The following is a 24,043-nucleotide window of genomic DNA, read 5'->3' as shown; positions in this document are numbered from 1 at the left end:
CACCTGGAACTCCAGCTGTAGAGGACTGGATGTTCCTTTCCAGCCTCCCCAGGCACTCACACCCATGGCATAGTCGCAGATACACGCATACATAGAAATCATAAGCTTTCAAAGGAAGTGAAAGCCGTGATGTCCCCAGAGAGCTTTATTGTAGAGGGTAACGTGGTTAGCTTCCTTCTCACCAGGTAATAGAAGACCAGTTCCTTCAGCTCCTGCACAGCGTCTCCGTTGAGGATATAATGTGCCTGGACATGCAGTGTTTTGTCGCAGGACAGTTTATTATGTATGGACTCCAGGTGCACGAAGCTTTTGCTTGGTGAGAAAACTGCATTGGCAGTGTACTGCGCCTTCACATTCTCCCCCGCTAACCATTTGAACCCATAACAGACATGGTTATCCTTGTATTTGGCCTGCAGAATTATAAAAACCATGTTATTTCATTAAATGGTATGTGGGGAGCCATTGTCTTTACACTGCTCTGTAAGTTCACCTCCCCTCCTTAACTGGTAGCCAGGAGTCTTTTCCTCTACAGTAGAGGTAAGAAAGACCCTTATTTTGTCTGCCTTAAATACAGTCATGGTTGTGACTTTCCACCACAGAACACCCTGAATTTGATACAGCGGAAGGGAAGAATTTGATATGTATACAGCGGGAGGGAGCATCATGAGCTGTGTGTCTTGCTGGTTAGTTGGCTTGACCGTCCCTTTGTTCATTTGCCAAGCAGACTGACACCAGAGCTACAGAACTTCATCAGGGAGAGTAAACGCCAGAAACTAATTCACAAGGTAGTGGCATCTTTGGTAATTAGTTCCAACTGAGTTTATGGGTAAATGAAATAGTGTAACCTTATAGATTTGAGGAAACAACTGCAAAATTACTGGCTAGAGCTGAGTTGAAGAATTAGCTGATATCCTTTCTGTGCCTGTCTTAGGTATGTGATGAATGCATTCTGTAGTTCTGAATTTTATAATTATTTAAATAAGATTAAATATCCTATTTGTTAGCATAAACATTAAGAAATGTTTTAAAGAAACTGGGTGGCCCTTGGGAAGCAGAGGCAGGTAGATCTGTAAGTTTGCAGCCACCCTGGTCAGAGGGAGTTCCAGGATAGCCAGGGCTACACAGTGAGGGAAAAAACAAACAAAAAAATATTTTTTTATAGTTAAAACATTTCCTTCTAGCATTTAGAAATATACTTTATGTTATCATTAGCTATGGTCATGCAACTGGATGAACAGTAATGTACATAGTAGTAAGACTGCTAAATTTTATAGAAGCTCCAGTTGTTTTTATTTTCAATTTATTTTTTGAGAAAGTGGCACATTATTTTTTTCAGTGTATGCACCATTTGACAAACTAGAGCACCCATATTTAGTCACAGCATTACTTTCTTATTAAAACTACTAAAGATGACCTTAAATTGTAACTTATACGGCTATTTCCTCCCCATAGGACTAAATCACATTTTGGAGATTTCATCTCTTTAGGTTGCAATTTCATTTTCAAGGCTTAATGCATGTCATTAGCAACCTCTTTCCATACTTACCATGACAGTTAGGGAGGCGCCCATGATGTTGTTGGTGTTAATGGAGAAATGCACCCGGCCATTCTTATCAGTGGTAGCATTCGAGTGATAGTTTGCTTCATTTGCTTCGATGAAGATCATTTCATATGGGATAGGGGTTCCTTTCCCATCTACCAAGAGCACCTGCAGGTTAAAAGCAAATGTCTGTACCTAGGTATTGCATCCACACGATGCCAGGCCCTGTGGTACTATCAAGGGACTACAGGGTGATAAAAGGGACAGATGCTAAATAAACATACCACTAATGTAAACTTAGTGAGCAGTAATCAACCCTAGGAAGAAAACAGAGTGTGAGGAGATACAAAGCAAAAGATCTTCAAGTTCTTAGTGCCATGGCAGATGCATCGTGGCTCATTTGCAATGACTGTGTGTTACATAACTCACAGGGGATTATAGAGAATGAGAGTTATATAGTGATATAAAGTTTAGTTCAGTTGTCAAAGTATTTGAGCCTCAGACTCTTATTTTGTGGTAGACAAGATAGCTTCCTACGGCTTAATGTTATGGCGTGTCATTATGTATGCAAGAGAAGAATTTTACTACAGGTTTCAATTGCTTCTCCAGCTGACAAATGTATGCACCTGCTTCTCATCCTAGATGGTCAGCCTTCTGGAAAATATGCAGACTTGATGTGCTTTCCATAGGCCAAATGTAAAATAGAGGAGGCACATTTAGCATGAAATCAGGTTTTAAAACTTAAATGTTGTTGATACAGAACTCGGCAAAATAAATAAATAAATTGATAGGTAGGTAGATAGATGGTAGGTAGGTAGATAGATAGATAGATAGATAAACAACCCAGTCCCTATTATAAAGTTGGTGACTTTTTTTTTTTTTTACTGTAAGCTACTTTGAAATTTTTTGTTGTGAGCCTAGCCTTTAATGGCTGAGCCATCTCTCCAACTCTACTTTGAAATGCTTCTATTTTTAGTTACCACATAGTACATAGTTATAAAGTCCAATGTGATAACTGACATATCACTTGTCTCATATATTTGGTAGCAGAAAACAGAACAGGCTGACATGTGTCAGTATTCCTAGCAATCAAATATAGGTGTATTAAGAAAATGTCAGCTTCATGTGCAATCACAAGAATGGGTTCACAACTTCACTTTTTTGTCGTCTGCTAAGTGAGTCTTATGACAGACAATAAAGTAATTTCCAAGCATTAAATTAGAGACATTATAATATACTTCTGAGAAATTTCAAATAGACTACACTTTGATTTTAGGAAGTGGGTAAAATTTCTGAATATGCTCTGGCACCAAAACTGAAGCTTCCACAATGTACTCTATTTCATTTAAGTCTAGTCCTGTCTTTTACAGCCTTCACATCGAAGCAACCTTTTCACTGAAAAACATGATACACAGTAGTTATACACTGAGGTGGACACAACTGTCACCTTAGATTTCTGGAGTCACAAAGGTCATTTGAACATCTGCTTACAACAGAAAAATCAGAATGGGAAGTTGTCTCAGGTCTGTAAGAAAGGTTATTACAAATGACTAGAAACCTCAAATTAGTGCTTTATCTCTGGATTTAGGGCTGTCTAAAAGTACCTATTCTTACAGAAAACTGATGGTAACATAATATTTATGAAAAACCCTAGATACAAAGGAAAATCAACCTGCATATTCATTTCCACACAGTCGATTTCAGAAGGGTGACATGACTTGACATTGTGAATTTTGACAGGCTTAGGGGATAATGTCATAAAAATCTCTAAGTAGTCCATGAAAAGACTTACTGATTTTAAACAATGCTGTTCTAAAAATGATCTTTAAAAATCCTTATCAATTTGTTAAGCCTTTGGGCTAATTTTAGAGACTTCTATTCAACTTTAAGACAAAAGCATCCATTTTTTTGTAAATCATAACTTTCAGTTAGCTAATAGATATTTGGTTATATATTTTCCCCTTCAGGCTACATTGATTGACAGCACTAGCAAGGTACAATCTGAGCAGACATTGTACACATGATGTGAGTGCTGATAGCATATGGCCTGGTGAATGAAAAATACCCCACCTGTCCAACAAATGGGATCCCGTGTCTGAAATGTGAGTCCACATCCACAAATGACAGATTGGTTAAGACTTTTGTGATTCTAGTGGACGCTTTTCCAGTTCTTTCCACATCTGAAACAGAAGGGAAGATGTTCTTTTGCTGAAGGCCGATGTCAATGAATGTCTTATATCATTACCTCTTTCCTTACAGCTCATAATTTGGCCCAAGCAAGAAATCAATGTCATTTCTTCTCCCACACCCATGCAACACACAACCTGTTCCTTGTTCTTGGATCTCAGCATTCACTTCAAGCTGCATCTCATATTCTTGCCTCTTAAGTTGGAAAGCTTTGGTTTTCACGAGCTGCGAGAAGCAGCCCTGGCTGTCTAGCTAATAAGGGAGAAGATAAAACACAAAAGCATAATGCATATTATAGTGGATAGATTAATGATGGGTTACATCTGGCAGAATTTAGGAGGAATGATAAAATAATTTAGGCATATTACATTATGTGTGCACTGTCCAGGGACTAGTCATTTGTATATCTTGTGTATAACTTGACAGATACAATTCCTTACTGCCTGACATTGCCTAGAAAGATTAATTGAGAAATACGCTAATGGTTTAGGTAATCTTACTGCAATAGGGCTAACTTCTTCAAATGCTGGGTCCCCTCCCATGGCAGACAGCTATTAACTGGTCATCTGTTTGATGACTATCTCACCTCCTAGGCATCTAGATGGGACACAGTAATGGTTTCTGGCTTCTAAAAAGAAAACAGAACTGATACCCTTCAGGGTCAAGGTGGTTTAAGAGATGTGTGGTGAGTCTCCTTCTTTTACAGAAGATACCTGGCAAGGCTTTGGATGGGTTGACTTGTTATTCTGGAACATGCACATTGGGCAATCACAAAAGACAAATATTTTTTAGCTAAATCTTTTTCTTTTTTAAGTTTCTTAAAGGTATCATAGAATTTGGCCCTGGCTTAGCACTATGTTGCTGTTAACAAACAAGGTGTTTGTTGTTAGTTCCCACAAGGCATAGCTCTGAGCCTACCTGTTCACTGAATTTCTCACAGAAAGCCAAGGACTCTTCACCAAAGCAGCTAGAAGGATGACTGTACTTTCTACAAATGCTCACAGTCACATGTCCCGGAACAGGCTTCCCGTAGGTATATCTGCCATGAGAATATTGCCAAATGACTCAAAGCAAGCACTGGACATCCCTGTTGCTTTCTTCCATAAGTCCCCTCCAACTATAACATGTCTATTTTCAGGTTTTCTTTCTGCCATGTGCTGAGGTCACTCATTACACACCAGAAGCTGACAAACTGACTGGACTCAGCCTCCATGCCGTGCACTGGAGCTCACCTCACTCTTCTTTGGTCACGTATTTTTTAACCTTGATGTTTTTTATCATAAATTAATATATTTTGAGATAGCTTGATATCCTAGGGTAGCCTTGAACTTACCATCCTCCTGCCTCAGATTTCATTGTGTTCAAATCACACTCATGTATCAGCATACTCAGTTTTTAAATTTAAATTTTCAGTATGATCTGAAGGCTACAGATTTACAAAGGCTAAATAGATTTTTTTATTTAAGAATTAAATGAGGTTTCATTATGGCATTTTCAAATAGTATTTTCTTCCCCCGAATCTTCTTGCCCATTCCCTTTATCTCCCCTCTCCACTTGCATGCCACAAATATTCTCTCTCTCTCTCTTTTCTTTCTTGTGGTCTCCTACTCTCGTAGTATGTGCCCATATGCACCCCTACTTACATGCATTCATGTGAATATTACAAGCTAGGACCCACAAGTGAGAGAGGATATGTGATTTCACATTCTTAAAAGAAAAGTAATACACAAAATAAACTTAATAAAAACTACAAACATTTTCAGAAAGACTTAAGAATCCAGACTATCCAAATGTGTCCTCAGTATAAATCTCTGTGTATATGATTGTATGTTTGTTTACTTTTTATAAAAGACATAGGGTTGTGGTATTAATGTCCCATGTGATTGTTTGGTTTCCTTCCTTATTTGGAAGGAAATACTCTGTTTGCAAGAGTATTGCTGAGCAGTTACAGGGGACTCGGTGGCCATGACTCAGAAGGAACTGACAGTATGTGCGCCACATGTATGACCTCACGGCAACAGGAGTCGTTTGGCTTCCTGTTCCGTTAGTGCCACTACAGGTCCTTTGCGGGGCCTAAGATCCTTCAGACATTTCTGGATTCAAACGGATCACCCTGAGAGAGCATGTTCAGCCACTCTGTGAAAATGGCAGTGGGGAGAGGGAGGTGACAGCCAAAAGCAGCCTGTTAAGTATCATCTTGATTCTGAATCTACTCTCTTTTACCCACTATTTGCAAGGTGAAATGAGTGACCTGTTATCGACTGAAATTCCTCTGTAAGCATGCATCATTTTCTTCCTCCGAAGTGTATTGGAATCCCTTATGGCTAAGGGAAAGCCAGCATTCTTCAGCATAGTTGTGTGTGTGCCTGTGTGTTGTCTCACTTGCAGAGTCAGTCCCAGCCACGTGGCCTCTCAATAAATGGCCCCCACCTTACGATAGCTACAGAAATGTTGATAAGGACGATATAAAGGAACATAAGAAGGAAACACACAAAAAAAAAAAAAAAAAAAAAAAGAAAGAAAGAAAGAAAGGAACAGGAGAACATTCCCAAGGTGCTTAAATTTCCCATGTTGCCCTTGCTCCTGGGGAAATCAGCCAAAGTATCTCAAATGGCGAATCTGCTTCAAAGAGTTGCTGCTGCTGTTTTCATCAACTCACATGCCACACACGGACACATTCATCACTTCTTCCAGGATGGTGATTATCTCTGGCACTGTCACAGTCACTTCAAACTTGGGAAGCACTGTGGACCACAATGAGGGAGGTTAGTGTCGCTCTTCAGATTTGAAGGCTTTAACGTTTCCTAGTTCCTTGTAACAATTCTCTAACAATATCCTGGTATTTTGTAAAGGTAACTCCATTCTTCAGTTGATTCACACTTAGTTCATTTTCAAGTAAAGATTTTGATTATGGAATTATGACGTTGACTATAACTTTGAAGAGTCTCTCTCTCTCCTCTCTTCCCTTCCCTTCCCTTTCCTTCCCTTCCCTTTCCTTCCTCCCTCCCCCTCTCACTACTGAAACAATATTTTAGCCATTCAGCTTTGCTATAAACAACCAAACTAAATTTTGTTCACCAAGCACTGGTGCCCCATTGGACTTGGATGTAATTGATTCTACTCTAAGCCAAAACTCATCCACGGGAAACAAACGGAATCTAAATGTACTCAAACAAGGAGCTCTAGATGCCTCAGTTATGAAGGACAACATTCCATGTTTTTTCACTATCCATACCGAGTTCCTCCACGGAGAAGGAGTGCTCTATGGTCCTGCCTGTGTCTGTCCGTATCACCATCTTGTAGGAGCCCTGAGGGGGCTCTGAGGAGAGGGGAAAGGACAACTCTTCAAGGCCACTCTCTAACCTGAAATTCTGCCATTGTGCAATGTGATTTCCTTTGGGGTCCTATAATAAATTAAACATAATTCATAGAAGTATAGAGAACATCAGAGATAATGGAAGAAATCTATGGAAGCTTCCATGTTATCCATAAAGTGGGTAAATGACAAGGGTCAGAGGGCAGGTGAGTTCCAGCCATCCATTCGTGGGTGGGCTGGGGGCTTCTTCCTTCCCCAAAGTCTCTATCATATGATTGTAAGAAGTCCGTAAAGAAGGTTTCCCCTGAAATGACTGTTTTTCTCCTGATCATGGACTATTCGTGTTGCTTACCTGAATGTATAGTAGAGGAATCTGAAAGAAAAGAAAGCATTGTATATTGTTTTCAAATATGTGGAATAACTCAACACACACACACCTGTATATATATTCTAAAATTAAATTTTACCCATTTCAATTAATTCATTTCAAAAAATTAATAGGCGATGTTAAGAATTTAGTAGCTGGGCTAGAGAGATGGCTTAGCAGTTAAGATTGCTTTTCCAGAGGACCCAGGTTCAAATCCCAGCACCCATGTGGCAGCTCACAACTGTCTGTAACTCCAAGATCTGACACCCTCACACAGGCATACATGCAGGCAAAACACCAATTACATAAAAAAATAAATTATTTAAAAACATTAAAAAAGAACTTATATATTGTGTGCTATTGTTAGGAATAGGGTTTACTAATATTATCTAAGAGCTGCAGCATCCCATTCAAGAACATTCCCTTGCTATGCAACTTTACAGACTGAAAAATAAATGCATGGTGCTGGAAGTAATGACTCTTAAACCCAGTTACTAATATTCATCATTAGTTGCTTCTAATAATGATAAAGGATGGGAATAGCTTCTCTACAACTCATGTTTATTCACTTATAAAACTAATATTTATTTCATATCTACTTATATATTGTGTGTCATTCTAGATGTCGAGAACACAGCAGAATAGAAAAGAACAACATGTCTGTCTGTTCTTATTCTAGAGGGATGGACAGAAAAAGAAAACACACATGCACATATATGTGATGACATCATATGTATAGGGTTTGGTATATGTGTATGCTTGTCATATACATATATATGTATATATATCACATACACGTTAATCTGACAGTGTGTTGGCGATCATATTTACTTTTAGGTAGAGTAAAAGCAGAAGCTGGGAGACAAATATCAAGGTTACTGCAATGGTCTTGTTTACAGATGTTGGCCAAGTTGTAACAATTCAGGTAGTAAGACATGGTATTTTCTGAGCCAACATGATTGTGTGTGAAGCAGATGTAGGTGTGAGAGACAGAAAAGCCAGGGTCATGGCATCTCCTTTTGTCTTTGGAGTTAAAAGAGAATTGGTTCTTTTTAAGATGGGAAGATGTAGTGGAAAACTCAACTGAGAATGGAAGGTTGGTCTGATGCCCACATTGTGGTAGAAAGAGTTGTGAATTCTCACAAAGGAATAAATTTAATACTCACAACGTCTTCCATAGTGGAGATTTTGGTGTGTTTGAAAAAGATTTAAATCTCTAAGAAATACTTGAACTTGGAGTTTTGAACAGATGTCCATTGTTTATTTTCTTACTCTTCCTAGTTAGAAACTGGAGAAAGTTAGAAACTGACAAGCAACCGAATGCCAGATCATGGCAGAACATGCTCCTGAATGTTTGACCTGGGATAGTGTGAAGACCTGAACTATTGCAATGTGAGAAATCATTGTGTTATCCAAGGCTTGTTTCCTCAGTAACCCAAGCAGGGTCCTAGCCAGTTTATAAAATAACAATGATTTTATGTAAATAATAGGAGACTTACCAATTCATTAAGGGGATGAAAATTTTCATCCAATGAGACAACACGAAATTGCACTGAAACAGAAATACTTTGATGAGCCCCTGACCAGTCCTGTAGGTGGGCAAGGGACAAGGGTCACAGGGACTGTGAGGAACAGGCAGAGGGAGAGGAGCTTCCTTTTTGATGCTGTCCTAACTGTAGCCCTCATCATACCTGTCTGTCCTGGTTTGTAGATGGGTTTGTCAGTCTGGACAAAGATCAGACTCTCTTTATTCTGAATCAGCACTGTGCTCCGCTTCCTGAATTCATGAGTTGGTCCTTTTACTTGAACAGTGAGGAACATCACCTCATTGGACAAAGACCGTGGGACCTGAAATATGGAAGGAAGTCTGAAACCCAGTGAGTCTCTCCAGCCTCCTCATCTCCCTGTCCCACACCTCCACGGAGATCTCATTCTTTTTGCTTCATTACATCCCTTGTTCTTATCTGGGAAGTGGGCCTAGGTAGGAATTCTGACATTTTACAAATGGGAAGACCCAAGCATACGAGCAGAGAAAAGACACTAATCAAAAAAGTTGTGACTGATTTGTATGGGAAACACAGTAACGCCTGGACTCGGTTGCACACTGTGTTTGATCAAGTTGTTATACACTAACAGGGCATTGTAGATGCAGGGGTCTTAACACTATGGAAAAAGAAAGTATTTTGTTAGTACTAGATTGCAAGTATCCCCCATGCATCCAGCTCTTAAGAGACTTTGGACACATGTCCAGGGTATAGGTGGTGGGTTATGATTAACCTTGACCTGGTTTGTTTTATAAGCTTCAAAAAATAATTTTAAGTAAAAGTCACATTTCCCCCACTTCTCTCCTGCAAGCTGTTGGGTTTTTGTTTGTTTGTTTGTTTTAGACTAATGGAATTGATCATTGAATTTATTTTCAATATACCTATAATATTTACATGAAGCAAATGAGTTGATACCGAGTCTCTATACTTAGTGGCTACCTTCGAATTTTTTTATTGAACACTCCCGCCCCCAGCCCTGCTGCCTCCACCCAGTGCTGCAGCTTGGTAACTCTGGATCTCTACTCCCTAACTGAGACAAACAAGCCAAGTGGCTGCACTCACAGTGAAGGTGACACACTGGAATAAGTCCTTGTAGACCACCAGGTCGGTGAAGAGGCTTTGGTTTCCCTGGACAGACTCCATGAAAGCACTCACAGACACTGTCTCATTTAGACGGCTGAGGAGGAGGCAGCCCTTCTCAGGGGTGCCTGCTTGGAGCAGGGAGGGGACCAACATCATGTAGATTCTGGGGATGGAGGAACGAAATTAGAGGAGAGGGCCACAAACATCACTCTGTCCCTTCACAGCTCCATCATTATCACCGTCATCCTTAGCGATACGGTAAGAGAAGAAGGACATCAAACTGCTGTGAATGGCGTATGAATTACCCCCTCCCCCTTTCCCTCCCAGGCCATTGTAGTGAAGAGAGGAAGAGAAAGAGACATAGATAGAGACAGAATAGAGACGGGGGTGGGGGGTTGTATCCGGCAAGACTATAAAACCCACACACCAACAACTTGCTTCTGTTTTACAAACAGGAATCCGAGCCTCACAAGAAGTGAGTCAGTGGTTGAGAGTCTCAGCTGTGGCAATCAGGTGACAAAGTCTTTGTGGGTTACCCAGCCTGGATGCTTACATCCTATGTACTTGCCTTTCTAAATGTAGAGAAAAGCTCCATTCAAACATAGCCAGTCCATCCTCCAGTAACTCAGGAGTGGGGCAGATAGTTTCTCAGTAATGTAACTTGTGACTAAAGACACCCCGGTTTCAAATAGCAGCTCTCAAGATCAGGTGTTTTGTTTGTTTGTTTTTAAATGCCAATGTACCTCTTACATACTCTCAAGATGACTTCTATTTTTTATCACAGTTTTAAACAATAAGCAAATATACTCTTTTGACATTGTAAAATAAGGCTTAATTTTTCTTAAATTAGATTTCAACTTCTTCATAGAATCTTAAATTGTGTAAGTAATATCACCTATTTAAAAATATATATTGAGAGATATGGTGGCACATGGTTGGGAAGCTGAGGCAGGAGGATTACCATGAGGCCTGCCAGGCTTACATAGCAAGAACCTGTTTCCAAAATAAATATATAATAAAATGTAAAAGTTCTTTTTGTAACCGTCAAAAATTCTAATGTCTGTGCTGCTAACTACCTAGATGTTTATATTCTGATTTTCTTGTGCTTCAAAATATCTCAGGAACAACTCAATGTTTTATTAACAAGTGTATACACATATATACTTATACATGAAATGTATATACTTGTGGGTTACCCAACCTGGATGTGTGATACACCCAAGCCACAGGTATGTAAATATAACAGTAGCTCTTCTTTTAAATGTGTGACTATAAATTTGTGTCAAATGTTTTCTTATTTTCAGAAGTTATAATATACAACTTACCAAATTCAGAAGTTTAATATACAATTTACATCTTTATTGAGAATTGTGTCACCACCACCCAGTGAACATTGATGATCCATGTCACAAAAACAAACAACATTTTTCTTTTGTGTAAATATATATACTAAGAAAAACGGTCTCCAACACAAATAAATAAATGGTAGATAATAATTATGTCTTTGTCATCACTTTTTGCACATCCTCTTGTATGGTCCCATCTATTGTTCTAGCTGTCTGTCTGTCTACTCTCCTAGGTTCTTTCTTGTTTATTTGAAACACAGGCTTCATTACTATCTGATTTGCACAAAGTCCTGTTTGGTCACTAAGCCCTTAATTTCTCAGCATCGGTGGCAACATTGGAAACCTTTCCTAGGGATATGTAAATCCCTGGCCAAAGCGCCACTGTAGAGAGGTGTGTCTTTATTTTATCTAACAGTGTGAGCAACGTGAAGGAGGCTGCAAGAAGGACAACGCCTCAACAGAGCCACAAGATCTCTGGGGTTCTGAAGACCAACTTTTAACACGAGCATCCAGAAGGGTGGTGAGTCACATCATGGGGGAATTTGGATACTATGAAATCCAGAGAGCTCAAGAGAAATAAGGCTGAGTGAAGGAGGAAGGATGAAGGGGTGGGGGGGAGAGGTTGGGAAATCTCAGAGATGAAAGGGCCCTCAGAAGTCAGAAAGACGGATATGGTTGTATAGGAAAGGAACGAATAAGCACAAGACCCTAAAGTCAAGCTTTCTCGAGTTCTTTGGAACTCACGGCTGTTGTGTTGTAGAGACATCTGTGGACAGCAACAGCAGCAGCAGCCCAGCCAGGCGCGGCGGTGGGAGCCTGTGCTTCCCCATGCTGCGGAAAGGACGGAGATCCTGTAGCCTTGCACCCTGCTCCCCGCTGCCGCTGTCGGAGATCTGGTCCTGAAGGTGGTGCTGCGGGGCAGCTGGGCTTTAAGCTGTTCTTTGTGCAAACAGCTGGTTCCACCCACACAAGTTCTCTAAACAAAGCTGAGGTCTTTGAACATTCTCTGAAAGGGTCATTGATGGCCTAATTACTGCCAAGGTTAATTCCTGGCCTGTTAGCCAGAATTCCCAGAAGGATTAGCTACTTTCCAGTTACTGCTCACTTTTTCTGGTTTTTACAATAAAGCGGATAATCCGCTTCTCCATCCCCCCCACCCCCTCACCCCCCCCCCCCGTAGCCTCCCGCAGTGCCTTTTACTGATGCTCGGGGCTCCTGCCTGAAGAAAAGTTGTCAAGGAGGCTGCTGCTTTAAGCAGCAGCACTCGGGAGGCTTGAATAGTTCATTCCAAAGAGTGTGCCAGCAAGTTCTGAGCCACAAAAGGTCTGTCTTTAACATGAGGCCCGCGGTTAGCAGGAATTTGAACCAAACTAGCACGTAGGTTTTGACTTTTTAGAGATATTATATACTAGGTTGCAAATGAAGCGTCAGGGCCAGAAGAATTTTTTTTTTTTTTTTAAGTTTCCTAATGCTTAGCTGTAATCCAAGTGGTAGAGGGCAGGAGATAGGAGTATCCTAGGCTTGCTGGTTGGCCAGTCTAGACTGAACAGTGAATTTCTAAGTCTCAATATCACATAACATTGACCTTAGCTTACACACACACACACATACACACACACACACACACACACACACACACACTTCTATTTTAAGAAACTGAAAAGTAACAAGTTTCCAATAACCCCCACCTACTGTGCCTAACAAAGATCCTAATTGCCCCTTGTCATCCAACATTTTTGTACAGCATTCCCCTCTCTAATCTCTACGTCCTAGAGACAATTTTATTAATCCATGCCTCCATCCACTCATTCTTGTAGCTCCTTGGTTATTTCTAACCATTTATTGATCCTCCCTGACTAGAACCTAGCGATAGAATGTCAGGTAAGTAGAAGCAAGAATGAACAAAAATTCTAACATTCTTATGGGGCAGGAGACAGGACAAATTTTTAGCAGTGAGACAAATGAAGGAAGTAGCCAACCATTGTCATTAGAGAAGCTGAAGGCTCCCTGAGGGCAGATATGGGGGGCTCAAAGCCCAGATGTGGGTTCCTGGAGAAGTCTGGGAGGGAGTGAGAATCTGAAGGTTAGCTGTGAAGTGTGAGTGGTGGCTGTGCAGAGGGAAGGAGACAGGGGGCGGGGGGGGGCATTCTAGCTTTGGAATGGCGTGCCTATGCCCCTGCTCAGGAGGTAAGAGCAGCTACAACACTCTCATAAAACAAAACGTAATTGTCCTGAAAGGAATGTCTGACTGATTAGAAGGGCGGCAAAGACAGCTGGCTTTAAACCAGAGACGAACTTTAGCAATATTAAAGTTAGGGTTTGCTCCTTGAAAAGATTAAGCTTACTGAAATTTGGAGTGGTGACAAGGAACTAATCCAGAAGATGGCAGGCGGAAGAGCGGAGTGTGCGGCGTGGGTTCTATGCCAGGGCATTCACGATGGAATTGGAAAGAGGTTGCCGAGTGACCGCATATTTGAGAGATAAGATTACAGGGAATAAAAGCTTGTTTGTTTGGATTTCCCAGGAAGTCAGTGAGTGAATTATGCTGCCTTTAACTGAGTAAGACAAGGAATGGCAGGCAGGCAGGAGTGGAACTGACAGGACACACACTGTTAGGACATTCTGTGAGGTATCCTAGTATTCTGTTCTTGCTCTGTTTGTTCCAGGGGTGAAGTCTGTACCTTAACTTTGTGTGTCGTTACTTATATGTGAGTCATCTCTGTCCTTAACTATGGATGTCCTGGGTCGTAACATGGACCTGGGATTACGTTGTTTCTTTGTGGACAGCATCTTGAAAACATGCACTATTTCTTATTGTATGCTAAAGTTAAGCTGCCTGAATAACCTGAGGTCCCTAGAGTCACCTGATTGTACAAACTACAGGATCAAATGTCAACACTTGGAAGATGCTGATGAAAAGTCAAAAGCCCAAGACAAGGGCTCAAGGAACACTTATCTAAGTAATAGGCCGAGGCAGTCAAACAGAACAAAAGTCAGGACGGAGGAAATCCCAGGAGAGTAAGGGTGTGGGGGGGTGTCTCTGAGTCCCAAGAGAAGGCCCGTTCTAACAAGAAAGTAATTTACTAGATCAGTGTGATCATGAATTCATGCCAAGGCATCCCCACAATAGTATTCAAAATTAAAAATACAAAGGCCTTATTTTATAACACCTTGGTTCAAACAGAGCTTTAGTCATTTTTTTTTTACATACTAGAAATAAGCATTTCCAAGGATGATTTAAGACAGGATGGGCAAAAGTTAATTAAATTTACATGGTCCCTCATCATAAATCGTGAAGATGAACAGTGAAGGTGGCTACTCTCAAGTTTCTGGATGTTTGTGTGCAATGTCACTGTGAAGTTAGTATAGAATGACAACTGTTCACCTAGCAAGGATGAAAGCATTGGGAATCCATCCTTGTCTGTGTTTGTGTGAGGCAGAAGCTTCATACGGTCACGAAGGGGGCATGAGAAACAGGAGAGACTTTTGTAATTTATCTGAAAGGGAGAGAATGGCAATGTAGCTGCTAGCGATGCAGAAGGAAAGGAAGGTTCCTAAAGAGTAGAGAGTCCTGAACACATGTAAATAAAATAATTCTTTTATAAATGCTGAGTGAGGGCAGCCAGTGTAAGGGGCAGGAGGTTGAACTGTGTTGTGTGGTTAGAGTGAATTGTGAGATGGACAGACTCTAGAATGACCTCAGATGACCTCTGGACATCCCCATTATCTTGGTTTCCTTGGCTGAGGTTGAAGACCCACCTCTTGCGGGTGGCCCAATTCCTTGAATGGTATGAAAATGGAGAAAGCAAATTGACACTAGTTCACACCCACAGTCATCTTTGACTGCAGATGTGATGTGTCCAACCGCTGTGCAGTCCTGCTGCTTTGAATTTCTCACCATGTTGTACCCTTAAACCTGAAGCCGGAATGAACTTTGTTCTTTAAGTTGCTTTTGCCAGGGTGTTTTTTGTCACAGTGGTGGATAAGAACCTAACACTTGTGTACAGAAGGAAACCATCTCACAGAGAGACTCAGAGGACATGATGAGCAGATGTGTTATAAATGTGTATCCCAATGGAGTGGAATTGAGTTATAAACTGTAATGAGATGCTGTCATTTGCAATCAAGGATAGAATGTCAGAATACCATGTTAATTGAAATAAGCCAGACACAAAAAGATAAAAAGAAGCCCACTGGAAGTAGAACTGTGATTGCCAGAGACTGGGGAGGACAAAAGGAAGGTTGGAACTTATCTGTACACAGTGTGTGCAGGAGTGAAAATAATAATTAAAAACATAAAGGCTGTATGGAGGGATTAATTGCCTCCTGGTGGAGGACATTCTCTCCTCACATATTTTCTCACATTCCTCACATACTCATTCATAAAGAGGAAATGTTCTGCAAGCCTATTTCACTTGTGGTGAATAACTTGAGAAGAAAAAAATTTTAAGTGTGTGAAGCAGTCAATCTCCAGGTCATCAGAGCCTCCGTTCTGAATGAACCACATGGTCGTGGCCAGCTGGGTTGTCTTGCCAGTCAGTTGGAAATAATCAACATCTGTGCTGTCAGATTCATGGGGTTAATGTGGACCAGATGCTGTAAACCTTATCACACTGGTGAAAATTATCTTAAATCTTAATGGTTGAAACAGATTGTTCGTAACTTTAGTGGGTTTTGCTCTAGGAAGTGTCCAATACTATTTCCAAGGGGGAAAAACATTTACTTCACCTGAATAACAATCTCTTACGGATGGGTTTTATACAGCTTTGAAGAACTTTGAAGAAGGATGAGGTAGTGCAATTGAAAGTAAGAGAATAAGAAAGACAGCTCATGGAGCAGAAAGTAAGATGCAGAACATGGGGGAAATATTTGGGAGATAAGGGGAAAAAAAACAAGATTAGGAGAAAGGTCTTAATAAAAGTTAGTAAGAGAAAAGTTTCATATACCAAAAGTATTTACAGGGACTAGAAAGTTCCTGTGAATACACTTGGTGTGCACTGGCTGACTTTGCCCAAGACAGCAGAACAGAAATATCTTCTGTTCCTCTTGTGGTGAGGACATTTCAGCTATTTATACATTAATCACCTTCAAAACCAGAAAGTTAAGTTGGTGACATAGTCACACTCACCAATTCAGAAAGCATGCAGACCCGGAGCCAGGAATGTGGGGCAGTGCGTGTCCACAGTGAGGCTCTCAGTACGTTTTGTTTGTGCCCTTCCCAACTTTCAGTGAGATAAAAGCAGATCAGTTCCCAGACATTTCTACAACAATGTCTTTGCTCTGGATTCCCCAGCTTATCAAAAGTTTAGCATGTTTTGCCTTCTGACTTAAATTCTGTTTGCTCACTTAGGTTTCTGAAGATAACTGATACCCACAGCCAGATACCCACTGTGGTAGATCCTACATTAGCTATGAAGGAATTTGTGCCTAAACTAAATCAATTTAATACAACCAGTAAAATTCTACCCCTGTCTCCACACACACTATGCACACTCTTTGAAGTCTTTAGATGTGGTTTTGATTTGTTTCTATATTTATTTTATTATTATGTCTATGAATGTATTTCTGCGCATCACCTGCACACCAGTACCTGTAGAGGTCAAGGGAGGGTACCAGATCCCCTGGAATTGGGGTTTCAGATGGCTGTGAGCTGCCATATAGGAAGGAAGGAGCTGGAAATCAAACTCAGGCCTTTTAGAAGAGCTGCCGGTGCTCTTAACTATTGAGCCACCTCTCTAGACTCTGCAGACATGTTTTAATTGATGTGTCTGCATGGGGTTTGCTAAAAGTAGAGTCTTGTGAAAGATCTTACACACACTTTTACATCATGTGTTCAGAAACACAATCTCTTGTCAGCAGTATAAAGGGCAATATCATGTTCCCACAAGTAATCTTTTAAAGTGTCACCAGTGTATGTAAGGAGGGGACGCGGCACTTAGTTTTCACTTTTGAAGTCTGTGGCCTTTGGGCTGCTTGGCATTGCTGTCACTTCTAGGTGCCATGTCTGTTGCATATGACTTACTTTGGCTTAGGTTCAATTTGCTGATTAGGAAGCCCTTCTTCCTAATCAGAGAAGACGGGTCTATTAAGATGAAGCTGTCAGTAATAAATGGCATAATTCACATAATTCGTGTGTTTTTATATCAAGGTGTAATTAATATTCTCATAAAACTTGAAATAACATGGTGCCATTTGAAAGTAAATTATAAGTTATTTATAAAGAAAAGATCATGAGGCATATGTCATGAGTCATACTCTAAGGGTTTTTGGGGTTGTTTTTTTTTTTTTTTTTTGGCTGTAATAGCAAATAATTCTATTAATTGGTTAAATATTACAATGTCTTTTCTCAAGTTAATACATTTTAATTTTTGTTACAAAGCAAACATGTTCACTTTCATTAGGGAAGATAAATATTTCTTGTTGGCATATCCTATAGCTTTCATTTATTTGTTTGTTTATTTATTTATTTGGTTTTTCGAGACAGGGTTTCTCTGTAGCCTATCCAGGTACTCACTTTGTGGCCCAGGCTAGCCTTGAACTGACAGAGAACTGCCTGCCTCTGACTTCCGAGTGCTGGGACTAAAGGCGTGTGCCACCGCCTGGCCCTATAGCTTTTAAACTCCATCATTTAGCCTGGTACAGTGTTTTCTTATATGAAATATGTGTTCAATGTAGTGACATTTTCTAGAACTTGAGCTTTTTGTAACACAAAAAATAAAAACCCAGAGACAGACATTGGGTTCCAGCTTCAAGCTGAAGATGAGAGAGCAGGGAGCCGCCACTAGTGCGCACGCGCGCACCTCTACCTCAGGCTGAAAGGGCCGCTCTGTTCTCAGCGTGGCTGGAGGATAAATCTCTCAGATCCCGAGACTGAAGGCAGGTGATCCCAATTGCTGAGATCACCTTGTATGTGCTGTTTCTCTTTAGGACTGGATCTTGAACTAACAAGATTTAGGTGTGGTCTTGAACTAACAAAGATCCATCCATTTGCTTGCCTCTTGAGTCCTTGGATTAAAGTTGTGTGCTACCACCACCTGGCTCTATGGCTACATAGTATGGCTGCTGGGATTAAAGGTGTGTATCACCATTGCCTGATTCTGAGGTTTGTGGCTAGTTCTGCTTTCTGTACCCTCAGGCAAGCTTTGATAAATCATAAATGATATATCACCACAGTTTTTCTTGTTTGTGAAGGGACTGTAATAAAAGTTCTTCATAGATATTTTACAGCTTGCCTTAAAATGGTAACTATTTCCTTTGGGCCTAATTGAATGGCAATTTTGTAGAAACTGCACAATTAACCTCACATCCTACCAAATACATAGGGTGCTGTTAAATAGCACTGCTAAGGGGTACTGCAAAAGAATGCTGCTGAAGGATGTTGCTGAAGGATGATGCTGAAGGACGCTGCTAAAGGGTACTGATAAAGGATGATGCTGATGGATTCTGCTGAAGGGTACTGCTAAAGGATGATGCTGATGGATGCTGCTAAAGGTTACTGCTAAAGGATGTTGCTGAAAGATGCTGCTGAAGGGTACTGCTAAAGGACAATGCTACAGGAGGCTTCTAAGGGTTTTGCTAATATTACTGCTGAAAGCTTTGGAGGTTTACACCACACAAAGACGAGACACTGAAAACATAACCAAGAGAAGAAATGCAGTACATTTAGATGCGTTCAGTATGTTTATATTCATGAAGTCCTGACACATTATTAAAGACTACTTAATTCATTTCTTTATTAAGTCGGTTATTTTTTAGGTAAGGTCTAACTACATTGCCCAGGGTAGCCTTAAACTCAAGAGTCTCCTACCTCATCTTCCCTTGTGGTAGGATTACAGGCATGTGTCACCATGCCACCATGCCTGTCCTTATTTTTTAAGACATTTATTTAATGTTATGTGTATAAGTATTTTGCCTGCTGATATGAATGCATATCTCTGGTTCCATAGACACCAGAAGAGGGCATCTGATGCCCTGGAACTAGAGTTATAGATGATTGTGAATCACTGTGTAAGTACTGGGAATGGAAACTAGGTCTTTTGCAAGAGCAGCAAGTACTTTTAACTACTGCGCCATCTCTCCAGACCCCTTTAATATTTTGAACTGACAATATATGTTGTCTAATATATACAATAAATAATATATGTGTATATAGTCTAAAGCACATGACTTAAAATGTGTATACACTGTAGAATGGCTTCAACATTTTTAATGACATTTTCCCTCTGTGTGTGTGTGTCTGTGTGGTGCCAGTGCCCAAGTGGAGGTCAGAGGACAATTTACTGGAGTCAACGCTTTCCTTCCACCATGTGGGCCCTGGGATCAGGTATGATGGAAGTACCTTTGCTCACTGAGTCGTCTCACTGGCCCTGGCCTCAGTCACACTTTCACGGGACTCTTCTGTTGAGTCTTTTTAAGACTTCTGACTTCGGTTTAAATAAAGACAGAGATGTCTTTTTCATGTTTATATTCTATCAATTAATTGATTACTAACATAGATGAGAGCTATAATTATACAATTGGTATAGAGTTAGGAAAACAGCACAATAATTTAGAGAGAGGCTGGGCTTCTAGTATAAGTAGCAAGGGATTGGGATGCTATTTGACACATCACTCATTCCTGGTATTTTACTGGTTTCACTTTCAAGAATGGAAACTATTGGGGCTGGAGAGATGGCTCAGAGGTTAAGAGTACTGGCTGCTCTTCCAGAAGTCCTGAGTTCAATTCCCAGCAACCATATGGTGTCTTACATCCATCTATGATGAAATCTTGTGCCCTCTTCTGGTGTGCAGGCAAACATGCAGACAGATCACTGTATACACAATAAATAAATCATATATATATATATATATATATATATATATATATATATATGAATGAGGACATGGGGACTATTATCCTATTTCACAAGTGCTTTAAGTTCTGACTTGTTAAGTGTTCGCTGTACTTTGTTTAAGTGTTATGTAAGAATATGATGTTCTCCTAAGACTGCATTTTGGAGAAGTAACAGCTTTAGAGCTGACATTTAGGAGACAATCTAGTCTGTGGAGCAGCTGCATGGGACAGGACACTGTAAGAAGGACATTCAATTCTTCCTGCTGGTTCCTCTATTGTTCTTCCTTTCTGAATCAAGTCACAGTGCCAGTACAGGCTTCTTAATTTTTGCAGAAGAACGAGGGACTTATCGGTAGCCATCTGACTTTCAAGCATGGATGATTTATCCCACATGGCAATTCAGATCCCTAGGGAAGAGCTGTGGTCTCACATAAGGTCTGACTCAAAGGGATGGTGAGCTGTTAAAGTGACCGGTGCTTCAGATGTGGGGATTCCTTCTAGTGCCATGTCTCCAACACTGGATGTAGCACAGCCCTACATTTGTCTATCAGTGTGGTGGGTCCTTGCAACCTGTCAACATGATCCTTTTGACTTACCTCTGCTTCCCCTTTCTAAACAGAGGTGGACCTAATTTACTGTGCCCATTTGTCTAGTCATTCTCTTTATCAACATACAATGCCAGACAAGGACATTAGCCTTTTGAAAGGTCAGACTAACTAATCTGTGAAAATAACACTACAGGTAGAGCAGCAGGCTCTGGGGTGGAAACCATGACCATGAAGGGCAGTTCTGGGACACAGCCAGGCGGCCACTGTGGACACACTAAGTTCTGGGGCACTGCCAGGGACCACCCTGGGCACACAAAGCTCTGGCCCTCAGGCCCTTCTTCTCATCTTCTTTTCTCTTTATAGAATATGGTACACTTTTGTATTTCTCACACCTTTCCCCCAAAATTGAAAATATCCATCTAACTCGAAGAATTGAGAAAAAAAAGAACTCAAATATTTTTAATTAGATTATAAAAGTAAGTCATACGTATGCTCGCTAGCATGTGAAAAATGATATGAAGAACATAAGATATGAGTTGCCCCAAGTATATCCTGACTATAAATATCAGGCTTATGTTGGAATTAAGGATTTTTTTCCTACTCCTAATGAGTTTAAGTTCAGGGGTATTACATATATTCACATTGTTGTGAAACATTTAATTTTCTTCATGGTTTTCATAAATGTCTATTTTATTACTGGTGATTAGCACATTTAACAGTTAAATAATTTAAATAATGTAGAGGTGGCTGCAAGATGGCAGCATTGATAGCTAACCAGCCAATAGGGAACTGTCTGTATATTTAAAATACAGCTCTTGTTTAATCACCCTTTGATTTGATCTCCTTCTTAGGAGTGGGGAGGAGGAAGCCTGCTGGACACTTGTAAATATATTGAGCCAAGTCTTGTGAAATCTGTTCCTGGAGGTTTCTTTCAGTTGGATTAAGCCTCCAGTATTAAAACTCTTCCAGTCTACCAGAGCAGACAATGTAAGTTTCACACCAGGCCTCAGAGTCTGAGCATTGCCCACTCCAATTAAACTAGAGTTGTTGACTTTTGCAGCAATGTAAGCAGGAGTATCCAACCGGGTTTTAGCCACAATGCCAAGATGAGTGCTGTTCACACCTGATGTCCAAGAAAGGTTTACTGGTGTCAAAACCTTCACATACTTTCTGGTGAATTGATTCTCCAAATTCTGCCCCAGTATTGACATTAGTGTGTAACTGGATGTCTCCAGTCTGGAGCCTACTGCAAAGTCACTCTTTGGCTTCTTTTACTTGTCAAATGTCAACTGGTACCCAGCAAGCCAATCCTATACCAAAAACAGCTGATCCATGGATTGTGGGTCCAGCAAAATGAAAGTCTACATCAGGTTGGCAAAAGTCATATCAAATGTCAGTTCCAAATGTTGACATGTCTGGTCTTCAATTGCAGTCTGTGTCCCCCAGGTGTTATCGATGTTCCATTCTTCTGTGAAAGACAGACCACACGCATGCCATTTGTATTTGTCTACGAGGTCCCAGGAACTCCACACCACTGCATGGCTTTGTTTTTACATCCAGCCTTCCAACCCAAATCCTGTTGAGAATATCTCTGGCAGCTTTGCCAAGGTCAGCATACAATGGAGATACACACATTGGCTGAGGGCAAGCCCATATAAAACAGTCCACCATGGTGAAGCTGTGTGTGTGTGTGTGTGTGTGTGTGTGTGTGTGTGTGTGTGTGTGATCTGCTTGTGTCCTGAGGGGTGCTGCCACTGTGGATCCAGTCTTAGCTGAAACCACTCGATGTCTGGAAGTTGTATGTGCTGCAGCTAACACCGGCCAGTGGGGGGGGGGGGGGCAAATTTAATTCTTAACACTCAAATTTGAAATTTTATATTTATTAATCAATGATTCTTTTATTTTCCCTCCCTATAACTTCTAGTAATACCACCTGCCTTCTGCTTCTGTCACTTCTGTTATTAGGTATTATAAATAATCTAACAACATATTTTAGTATACAGGATAGTGTACACAGATTATATACAAACACTACAACATTTTATATAAAGGACTTGACCATGGGTTTTGGTGTCTGAAGATGACCTAAAATCAAGCTCTCACAGATACTGAGGAGGGACAGTCTACCTGCAAGCAGGGATGCTGGGACATGATATTCTTCATTTGTTTTTAGAACATTCATATTCTTTTCAAACAGTGCACAAGAATCACAATTTCTCTACATTTTCACCATTTCTTATTTTCTGTGTCATTTTTAATCAGATACAATGAAATATCCCACTGTGGTTATAGTTTGCATTTCTCTGCTATGCAGCAATGTTAAGGTCTGTCCACAGGATATATATATATATATATATCTTTGGGGAAAGTATCTTCCAAGACACTTGTCAACTAATTAACTCAGGCTGATTTTTTGTTGTACATTTATAGGAGTTCTTTATGTATTATGTATACTAGTCTTTTGTTAGATATATCATTTACAGGCATTTTTTTTTCCCTTCACATTCCAGATTGTTTTTTGGCCATGGTGGTTGGGAGGAGAAATGTCGCCACATAGGCTCAGCTATCTGAGCTATTGATACTTAGTTGAGGGTGCTCTTTATGGATTGTTATAGACTCAATAAGAGGTGTGGCCTTGCTGAAGGAAGTGTGTCACTGGGGGGCAGGCTTTGAGAGTATACCTCACCCAACTTCCTGTTTGTTCTCTCTTCTTTGTACTTGTAGTTGATGATGTGTAAGACCCTCAGAATGAGGAGTCTCCCAGATTCGGTCGGTATCTCCAAGACTCAATGTCCAGTCCAGTTACTGGAGGCTTTAATGAACAGGAAACGTTTGCACAAACGGGCTCCTCCAGCATGCAGACTAGAGAGAAGCCCCCTCCCCCAGGCACAGGTGTTTTTAAAGGCAAATCCACAAGCTTAGGGAGGGGGTGGGACCCTCTGTCCATTTAGTATGTGACCCTTTGAGGCCAGATGGTCTCGCTAGGGCCTCAGGGTATGCTAATTAATCTTGTCTGGGCAAACCAGAGGTACAGTTATCTCTTTGTTTTTTAAGGACCCTAGTCACCTCCTGCTGATTCACAAGAAAGGAGGGGCAGTGTGAATTCTTGGTATCTTATTATCTCAGGGCCTTATGAGGGGAAGTTAGCAAATTCAAATTCTAAGGAACAGATATCGGTCTGGGTTAGTCTGTCTTTAACTTTACTTTTTTGTCTTTCAGATGTAATCACTCAGCTTCCTGCCCTGGTCCTGATTGCCATGCCTCTCTGTCATTATGTAA

The 24,043-nt window shown here is 40.6% G+C and overlaps 1 protein-coding gene and 1 pseudogene across 1 annotated transcript in view; both read right to left on the bottom strand.

Annotated features, from left to right (window-relative positions):
• Positions 1 to 10,194, bottom strand: part of A2m (alpha-2-macroglobulin) — a 43,474-nt gene extending 33,280 nt beyond the window's left edge. Inside the window, exons 1-11 of the mRNA XM_051203685.1 lie at positions 10,017 to 10,194; positions 9,102 to 9,258; positions 8,910 to 8,962; positions 7,396 to 7,416; positions 6,963 to 7,131; positions 6,387 to 6,471; positions 4,646 to 4,766; positions 3,865 to 3,979; positions 3,611 to 3,720; positions 1,547 to 1,708; positions 183 to 410 (exon numbers count right to left, since the gene is read on the bottom strand). Of these exons, the coding sequence (XP_051059642.1) occupies positions 183 to 410; positions 1,547 to 1,708; positions 3,611 to 3,720; positions 3,865 to 3,979; positions 4,646 to 4,766; positions 6,387 to 6,471; positions 6,963 to 7,131; positions 7,396 to 7,416; positions 8,910 to 8,962; positions 9,102 to 9,258; positions 10,017 to 10,193 (1,398 nt within the window). The 5' untranslated portion in view covers position 10,194. The remainder of the gene's footprint in view (positions 1 to 182; positions 411 to 1,546; positions 1,709 to 3,610; positions 3,721 to 3,864; positions 3,980 to 4,645; positions 4,767 to 6,386; positions 6,472 to 6,962; positions 7,132 to 7,395; positions 7,417 to 8,909; positions 8,963 to 9,101; positions 9,259 to 10,016) is intronic.
• Positions 10,195 to 21,534: 11,340 nt separating this feature from the next.
• On the bottom strand, positions 21,535 to 22,435 carry LOC127236102 (voltage-dependent anion-selective channel protein 2-like; annotated as a pseudogene).
• Positions 22,436 to 24,043: the final 1,608 nt, after the last annotated feature.

Source organism: Phodopus roborovskii, unplaced genomic scaffold (assembly GCF_943737965.1).
Source record: "Phodopus roborovskii unplaced genomic scaffold, PHOROB, whole genome shotgun sequence".
In the NCBI taxonomy this organism is placed as follows: Eukaryota; Metazoa; Chordata; class Mammalia; order Rodentia; family Cricetidae; genus Phodopus; species Phodopus roborovskii.
This window is presented reverse-complemented; position numbering and strand designations above follow the sequence as displayed.